The 9702-nt window shown below is 38.1% G+C and overlaps 1 protein-coding gene and 2 pseudogenes across 2 annotated transcripts; 1 reads left to right on the forward strand and 2 right to left on the reverse strand.

Annotated features, from left to right (window-relative positions):
• Window positions 1-356: 356 nt before the first annotated feature.
• On the reverse strand, window positions 357-1475 carry LOC147498563 (3-oxo-Delta(4,5)-steroid 5-beta-reductase pseudogene; annotated as a pseudogene).
• A 716-nt stretch (window positions 1476-2191) lies between these two features.
• Window positions 2192-3716, forward strand: LOC147498564 (3-oxo-Delta(4,5)-steroid 5-beta-reductase pseudogene; annotated as a pseudogene). Its single transcript, XR_015195517.1, has one exon. The product of XR_015195517.1 is annotated as a 3-oxo-Delta(4,5)-steroid 5-beta-reductase pseudogene (transcript).
• A 2719-nt stretch (window positions 3717-6435) lies between these two features.
• On the reverse strand, window positions 6436-7699 carry LOC147498565 (Late embryogenesis abundant protein (LEA) family protein). Its single transcript, XM_086560512.1, has 3 exons — window positions 7312-7699; window positions 6995-7214; window positions 6436-6903 (listed from the first exon to the last, which is right to left on the reverse strand). The coding sequence occupies exons 1-3, from the start codon at window positions 7509-7511 to the stop codon at window positions 6688-6690; spliced, it is 636 nt and encodes a 211-aa protein (XP_086416638.1). The 5' UTR covers window positions 7512-7699; the 3' UTR covers window positions 6436-6687.
• Between the last annotated feature and the right edge of the window lie 2003 nt (window positions 7700-9702).

Raw genomic sequence — 9702 nt, forward strand, 5'->3', positions numbered from 1 at the left:
GAGAAAGTTGCTCAATCATCTTCAAGTCTTCAATTTCTCTATTTTTCAATGTGATATTTCATTTCTTTTCATCTACAGAAAAAAAAAACAGAACAAACTATTGAAAACTAAGATATTTGTTGTTCATATACGATTACAACAGATCCCACTCTCCATAACATAAAAGGAAATATATATATATATATACTTGGTCATTATTCTACACATTTTTCTTCTAACAAAAAATGTGTAGAATAATGACCAAGTCGTACACTTCAGGACATTCAATTCCATAGACCATAGACAACGTAATTATATATATTTTTTCCCGAGAAGAATAGAAGATAGACAACCATAGTTTGAAACAAAGTCTATTGTTACGGAATGATGTTCATCTCTTTAAGTCTCTTCACCCATTTCCTCACACTACTAAATGTGTCAGCAAAACCCTGAAAACCAAATTCTCTACTCTTGGTCATACTACAAACATGCTGAATGTTGAAATTTAGAACTGCATAACACACATCAAAGCAAGCAACCTCTTCAAGTCTAGTCTTAACCAGATTATTTTCTTCCACAATTGTTTGCCATACCTTTCCTTTACCTTTCATCTCATCTACCCATCCAGACTTGTCAGCTTCATCAAATGGCACAAACTCCACACTAGAAATTTCACATAAAAATTTCCAGAAATTCTTCCATGTGAACACATCACCATTAGTACAGTTAAAAGCCTGGTTCTTGGCTTTATCAGATACCACGGCCCAGATTTGTTGCTCGGCAAGCAAGTCTGCATCGGAAGCATCGAAAAAATGTTCCCACATGAATTTGTTTCCGGGAAACCTAAAAGGAGATCCATCATGCTTGCATATTAACGCGTATATGATATATGTGAGCAATCCATTATGTCCACTTCGAGTTGATGCTCCGAGAATAAATGACGACCTATGAATCGATGTAGTAAACTTTGGAGAGTATGATGCCAGCAGATCCTCAAGTGCATAGTAGAAGTTAAGGAATGGGAGCCTTGGCATGTCTTCATGGAATGGTGGTTCCTGTGGTATAATTTGGTTAGATATGAGTGGATCAAATACTGGGCCTAAATAGTGCTTGGTGCCCGTAACGAGGGAAAAGTGGCGGACTTTGGAAGTCGCTGTCCATGCTAGTTCCTTGAGAACATTGTTTACCATAGCTGAATTCGCAATTATGTTACCTTCTTCGGTCTCACAGGACTTAAAAGTTAACCAAAAAATGTGCGTGACTTGGTCTGATACAGGCGAGAGTTCTCTCTTAGTTGCAACATTGTCAAGGACATCAAGTTCCAAGTAGCGATCGACAAGAGATGAGTTGAACCATGTAGGCATGCTGCGTCTAGCCACGCCATAGACAGTCCATGGACCACCAAGAGCTGTAGGCTTCTTAAGTGCCTCGGCGAGGCTCAAGCCCACCATGCCAGTGACACCAATGATAAGAGCAACAGATGTTAGAGTCACCATTTCTTTCTCAGTGCAAATTAAACCAAACTCAAAGAAGTAAAGACTAATAATGAAAGAGAACTTGTTGCTGATGAATGGGGTACGTGACTTTGAAACAAAGAACTTGTTATATATATATATATACTTGGAATTTGCGCCAAAATATTAAAAAATAATGAAAGATAATTTAACCCAGCATCTTATCATATGTTTGTCTTCTAAGCCAAAGGCAAATCCACTTTTTTGTCATGTTTGAAAAATCGGCCCCAGAGACATCGAAAAACAAAATAAATCGTTTGGGTTGGCTGCAAGGCTTCGGCCATATTTCGGCCTCATTGATGCTGTTTCGGCCATATTTCAATTGTATATTTGGTAATGATATATGGTCAAGGATGATGCAAGCATGTTCTGACCCCTACGTATGACTTCCACTTTTTTTTTTATTTAATAACTTTCCTCTTAATCTTCACTTCCGTAAACACGTCAATATAGAGTGTGCGGAAAGGCCAAAACCTTTAATTTCCCTTATAGTTTTGTCCGATGTACAAGTGGCAAGTGCATCTACGTCTGAAATCACCACGAAAATATAAACCACATATGCATCCATCCATTATTGCGTAGAGTGATTTTTTTCTGTTTCTTCTTCCGATCAAGAAAAAACACGTGTCTATAATATTTTGAAATCTAACTACTAATAAAATAGTCATTGTTGTCTTAGTTAAGAATAGACTGTGGATCGATCTTTATAGTTTATGGAAAAAAAAACGTTGACATTTATACCATTGGAACGAATGGATAAGATCACAATTCAAGTCTGGCTATAAATAAGCCCTTCCATCTCTCTCTATAGTCTAGAGTGTTAGAAATGGAGTCACAGTCTCACAATAAATCAGTAGCTCTGATTGTTGGTGTAACAGGGATGGTGGGCTTGAGCTTAGCCGAAGCTCTAAAGAAACCTACCGCCCTAGGTGGACCATGGAAGGTCTATGGCGCTGCACGACGTCCAAAGCCGTCCTGGTTCCCTTCCTCCACCATTGACCATTACATTGCTTTTGATGCTGTTAACTTTGACGACACACAACACCACCTCAACCCCATATCCAATGAAGTCACTCATGTATTCTGGGTTGCTATCCAAGTTCGCGAAACCGAAGAAGAAAATATATCGGTTAATTCCACCATGCTTTCTAATGTACTTAACGTATTAACCCTGTCTCCTAATTCCACCCTTAAACATGTAGCTCTCCAAACAGGCACCAAGCACTACATGGGTCCAATCTTTGATCCGATTCACGCGGGTCAACTCGTTCCTCACGATCAACCGTTCCAAGAAGACTCAGTTCGGTTACCTTATCCTAACTTCTACTACACTTTGGAAGATATCGTGACTGCCTACTCCCCAAAAATCACTTGGTCAGTACACCGTTCTTCAATCATTGTAGGTGCATCATCACGGAGTTTCTATAACGCATTGCTCACATTAGCAGTGTACGCCGCAATATGTCGGTACCAGGGTACCCCATTCAGGTACCCAGGTACCCGGTACACTTGGGAGCATTTCTGTGATATGTCGGATTCGGGTCTACTTGCGGATCAACAAATATGGGCCTCTGTAACTGATAAAGCAAAGAACCAAGCGTTTAATTGTACAAATGGAGATTTTTTCTTGTGGAAAAACATGTGGAAGTTTCTTACTGAAGTGTTTGATGTTAAATATGAGCCTCTGAATGAAGAGAATGAGTTTGATTTTGTGGGTGAGATGGAGAAAAAGGAAAGTGTGTGGAATGAAATAGTTAAAAAAGAAGGACTTGAAAATACAAAGATGGGTGAGATCACTTGCCCTGCAGCACTTCATGCGGTTTTGCACTTTGGCTTGCAGCATGTTTGTAGTATGACCAAGAGTCGTGAGTATGGGTTCTTTGGGTATGCGAATACGTTTAAAAGTATTCGTATGTGGGTTGATAGGCTTAGAGAAATGAAGATCATCCCTAAATTATGAGTACAAAATCACGAAGAAATGCAGATGGTTAGGAAACTCATCTTATGTATTCCACGCACTACAAAATGCAATAGTTGGTGATTCATGTACAAGTGTACAACTAATACACTCCTGTGTTTGGAGGGGCATTAGGAAAACTTATGATTTTATCAAACATGGTATGGTATGGCATGGTATGTTGGAAATGGAAACATTGTCCATGACTCCGTGCTCTTAAAGATAACTAGATTGCTTCAATGATAAACCCTGGTACTCAGTGAATATCTGATCAATCCCAACAATGAGCCAATGACCCACTTCTGAAGAATTTTGATTAATGAGAATAAAAGTGGGTGGAACACAAACATTCTTCATTCCATCAACCAGTTGCTGATTGTGTAAGGCTTCCAGCTGTCCAAGTTAGGCCTTCTGTACTGATTGACAAACTTATCTGCAAATAAAACTCCCAATTGGAAATTTCTCTGTTAAATCCGCTAATTGGGAAGGCCAAGAGGGTCAACTTTCCAACTCAGGCCTGTTAAGAGAATTTAGAGTTCCAAACTTGCAGCCAAGAGCCAACTGTTTCTTTGCAAAACATACATTAAACATACATTAAGGACAGCCTACTGGAAACTTGCTTGCTTCCAGGAAAATGATAGGGGAATTAAATTGCCCCTTTTATCAACTGGTGAAGGATTCCTAACTTCACATCTTCTTTTACTTATGAAAGGACAAGGGGGCTGTGGTTTACTTCTTTAGTATCGATCAGAATAGATGCTCATTCTAACTGGATTTCAAGAAATTACTTGGACGAAATTCTGAACTCGGTCATGAATAGCCATCAACATCTCAGTGGCTTGGGGCTGTATGCCTGCAAATTTCTGCAAGGATATGGGAGCATAGGAACGAAATTAAGTTTGGTGCAGGAATAAAGAACAGAGCAGCAGTGATCAGAAGAACTGAAGCCTTGTGGGACAGAACCAAGCTGTCTATCCAAAGCCAACAGGAGAACTCCAACCCTCCTACAAGAATGATTTCTAATACTAATTCAAATACTCAACTGTATGGCTGTACTTATGCTAGAGGGGATGCTGCCTCTGACAAGGAAAATAGTTGAGGGAGCCGCTAGACCTGTGCTATGGGGAGATTAACGAAGTACCCAAGCTGCAGCTTACAAGAGATATACAGCGGAATCTGCAGAGGAAGTTGAGCTAGTTGCAGCCGAGGTGGCAGCCCTACTTACCATGAGAATGGACATCTAGAGAATCAGAATTTAATGGGATAATCAAGTCACTGGGCAACCCCTCTGAGCGTAGTAGCTGGAAGTTTTCTAGCAGTATTGCTTGTGTGTCGGAAACTCTCGAGCAATTCTGTACAGATAAGTCTTTTTGGATCGCTAGGTCTTCAAATGGGAAGGCCCATGAAATTGCTAGGGTGGGATTCAAAGCACCTAGCCATGATGCCTCTATCGAGTTGTATTGCAAAATAGGACTGCAAATAATTCTACTCCGAGAAGAGTTAATTAACTCGAATAAAGTTGAATAAAGTTAAGCATAGGGTGCAAGTTTATACATTTGACATTTCATATGTTTTTACAAGTGCAGGGTTATATTGGCTTACAAAAAGAAATCTGCTGATACTCACAAGTGAAACGTATGCTTTGCTAATCACTTGTTTTTCTAGAATTGAACTTAAACAAGAAAACAGATGAAGCTGCAAGTGAACTTCTCCAGCAATTTATTTCTTAATAAAGCTGGAGTGTTTTCTTGGAACTTCATTCCCTAACCCCTTAAATAGTTAAATCCCTTTTCTCCAACGAAGGTGGAGGCGAAGACCAATAGGCTACTTGAAGAAAGCCGGACTATATACACATGAATATGCTTCTTAACGCATACCTTACGTTGGACTTTTATTTTAATAAATATATAGATTTACCAAAGTTAAAGCTTATTGATTCATAAAAGATGAGAATGCAACTTTATATGAACAACATAGAAGTCTCATCCTTCCTTAAAACCAATAGAGCAACACACAAACAGCTTCCCATGTAAAATACGTTTTGGAAAGTCAACATCCCAGTTAGCTTTTACATTGATCTGCAAATAGTATTTCCATTCTGCTATTCTTAATTTATATTTTCGACAATACTGAATACTTAATCTGACACGTCTAAGAACTATAAATTCAGACCTCTCTATCGTAACCTAATATAATACTCCCAAACCCCAAATGATTGTGTCCACAGTCCACATGATTTGAATGCGTTCAACACTAAACCTTCCTGAACATAACTATATGGAGGCCTACAGTAGAGAGTCCCAAATTTGTAGCTAAATCGTTCCAACAAACAAAGGATGTTCAAATCATGATGTCAATTAATACCTAGATATATGTTTTTGAGGTATGCATAACCAGATAACCTCTGTTGCATGGGTACGCCCTAATTTCCTCTGTATCGCGTACCCGTGTCCTGCAGACACTGGTACGGACACCCGGACACAAGCAAAACAGACCCTAATTCTCAGATCTCGCCGTGTCCAAATTGTCATACCCGTGTCCAAACCAGACACTCCGTCCCGTACCCATGCAACACAGCAGATAACCTATAGGTGGATAAACAAGCTTATATAATGAGTAGACTATACTTCAAAAGGCATTTGGCTCGTTTACACCCGTCAGGAACATCAAAGAAAGTAACAATAAAAATGGTACTCAGAGAGTTTAAGAGATTATGACACAAGTCTCAATACTCCCTCCCAAAGTATGTATAGGATTGTCAGAAACTATATAAGAGGGAAGATTAAACACTTAAGTCGGCCAAAAGGTGAGACCAACTCTGACTGCTATAGAAATATAAAAGTAAGGCTTAGAAGGGCCACTGAGATCAACCTGCGATATGCTAAAGTTGTTAACACATTTGAAACGCAATAACCTACTCATAGTGATAAAACACTATAATAACCTACAGAACCTATGAAGGAATTAAATAATGATGCAAATCAGTGAGAACAGAACGAATACTTAAATTCCCAAGCATTCTGCATCATAAGTTGGTATAAGGGAATGCAACCCCTAATTTTCACATTTATTTAAACTTAGGAAATGAAGCATAGCTTGAAAACATTAACATAGCGTGAAAACAATCTTTTAAAACGAGCAATAACAAATACAATCACAAGGAAGCGATCATATACTAACGCCCATATAAAGTGACATATGAAGACCACATCTTCCTCAATGAAAACAGTAACAAACTCACAGATCAATTTTACCTGCCAAGTACCATGAATGTATGGCAAGACTACCAAAGGACATAATATTTGCGAGCGAAGACAATCCGTGAATCATCCCAAACTTCTTGTTCATAGCAGCTAGCTTCGGGTTCTTCTTTGCTGTCTCTTTATTCTTAGTCCACCCAACTTCTTCCCCAATATTCTCTTCTTTCTCGATCTTATGCCTTTGCTTCATCATCTATATACCCAAAAAATAAAAAAACACATTCAAAACAACCCCCCACTGCGCAATAAATAAACTAGTAATATTAATAATAAAAAGGAGGTACCTCAATAGTCATGGGAGTGAAAACAAACAAGTTAGTAAGATTGAAAGCAAAAGCAGATAACAAGAACCCCAACTGATACTTCTCAGTAGACGAAGAACTTCTCCAAGGATGTACATAACCAAAACAAGCAACCGATATCGCACAACAAATCCCCACCATTGAAAAATAAGCTGGAAACATTTTACTTTGGAGATTCCCAAACTGATGCCTGGGCAAATTCCTATGTAAAAAAAAAACACACAAAACCCATATACTTAAAAAAAACAACAACAAATTCTAAACAAGTGAAAAAAACACATAAATGAATGAATGCTTACTTAAACATGATGATTCCACCAATGAAAGTTACCCAGAGTGCAGCACCCCAAGCAGTGGAGAAACATAGGAGGTGGGAGAGTTTTATAGCGATGAGGAGTTTTGAGGATGAGGAGGAATTGGAACCGAATGTTTCTGGGGAGAAGAGAATTCCGAATGCTAGGAATGCTATTGCTGTGAGGAATCGAGTAATCCAACCCATTTTCTTTTTTTCTCTCTACTACTGAAATAAGTGTTCTGTAATATTAGGTGAGGCCTCAAAACTGACTTTTTCTAATTTGGTTGGTTATGATATATCCAGATATTTTGGTATATATATTGGAATTTTGGAAATTCTCTCGAAGACAAAACTGTAGAAAACGTTAACTCTCAATGACACTCTTTTTTCGTAACTCACAGGGACGGGATAGATGAAATGTCAAGTATACTCTTGATGCGAAATAAATAGTATGAACAATGAGTGTTCACACCTCTAATTACAAACATTAGCTATGAACAATGATCCAATAGGTATGAACATGGATTGTTCATACCTATTTGGGAGTATGTAAAATCACTGTTCGTACATCAAAAGTGTTCATACATCAAACATGAACAATCATTGTTCATGACTACTTTTAAATTTTTTTTCAATTGGTAGGTATGGACATGGATTGTCCATAATCCTTGGGTATGAACATTCGATGTTCATAGTCTTTGGATATGAGTATTCGATGTTCATAGTCCTTGATTGGGTATGAACATTCGATGTTCATAGTGAACATTGAATGTTCATAGTCCTTAGTCCTTTGGATAATGTTCATAGTCTTTGGGTACGACCATTAAATGTTCATACATCAATATATTGTATAAGGTACATTCACCTATTTGGATATGAACAATCACTGTTCATACACCAATAGAAAGTATGAACACTCATTGTTCATAGTAAAATGACATAAAATATAAAATTGGAAAATATTTATTTTAAATCTGGACTATTTGTCCATGAGGGTTATTTTCACATAAGGGTATAACTGGCATTTAAAAAAATATAAAAAGGCGGGGCCAATTTATTTTGCCCTTGAGAGTTACTAATTTTGAAATAGTGGTTTCGTGAGTCATTTTTCTCCAAAATTTGTTCTTGTGAATTACTCACAAAAAATCGTGTCCTCTAGACTTCATTTTCCCCAAAATTGGGCCTTGAGACCAATTTCTCGTTCTCATAAGCATATTCACCGAAATTTTAATTATCATTGATATCGAGTACCATTTTTATTTTTCACTACCTAGTTTACCCCTACCAGTCTCTAGCAAACAACAAAAAAATGTGGTAGGAAATAATAAACAGCAAGCAATGACACGTGGTCATTTGGCCAAAATGACGATATGACATAGGATTGTATTTGCTAATCGGGCGACACACTTGTACTAACTTGTTGTTTGAGGTGAAGGGTTGCTAAACCCTTGCCAATTCAAATTTGTAGGGTTTTTACTTTAGCCGGCCAAATACGGGCATACCAAAACTTGAATTTCATTCCAATTGCTCTTTGGTGTTTTGAAGTACTAAATGATGCGGACGACACACTTTTTGCCGTCCTTCATTTAGTTTATAACTTGAGTCGATTTTTTTTGACGGACAACACAATTTCTACCCTTCATCGAAATTTAACACACATACGACATAAATTGTATTGTCTGTTTCCCGAAACTTATTATGGCAGATAATACCACAATTTTGGTTGAGTTTGTCACACTAGCCAAATTTAAGAGCTTTACAACATTTCCATTGGAATGATTTTTTGGTGTTTGGAGTGTTATATGACTTTTAGTAGCCCATATAACACCCTCATTGGACTTGGATGAAATTTGAGCTGAGTGGCTCGAAACATGGTTTAAACTTGCTCATTTAATAAAGGAGCCACATTTGAGCCTATATTATAGCTCGTGTAATAAACGAGCTTGACGAAGCTCGACTCAATAAACTCAAATAGCATCACCGTAGTGTAAAATAACCGAGCTATTCGGGCTCAACTCGCTAAAAGCTCGGCTCATACTTGTTATTATATTATATGAGCTAAGCTCGAGCGATTTTCAAAGCTAGCTTAAACGAGCCGAGCTTGAACGCAATGAATTTTTCTCTCTAGATTAGTTGAGTGACTAAACTCAAATAAAATTAGTATACTGCGTGGCAGTGGGGAGAGAGAGAGAGTTGGGTGATGCAGGGGAGAGAGAGAGATGGGTGAAGGAGAAAGAGAAAAAATGAGAGAGAAGTGAGGACAGACATACAGAAACCAACTTTATGCCAAAATCGTTGGCTCCGCTCACTCGATGAAATTGACTGTGACTATGTGAGACAGTAAATTTGAGATGAAAACCGTTACTACTTAAAGTCACTGTCCTGCCGTTCAAAT

This window comes from Coptis chinensis, chromosome 5, assembly GCF_015680905.1.
Source record: "Coptis chinensis isolate HL-2020 chromosome 5, ASM1568090v1, whole genome shotgun sequence".
NCBI classification, from domain to species: Eukaryota; Viridiplantae; Streptophyta; class Magnoliopsida; order Ranunculales; family Ranunculaceae; genus Coptis; species Coptis chinensis.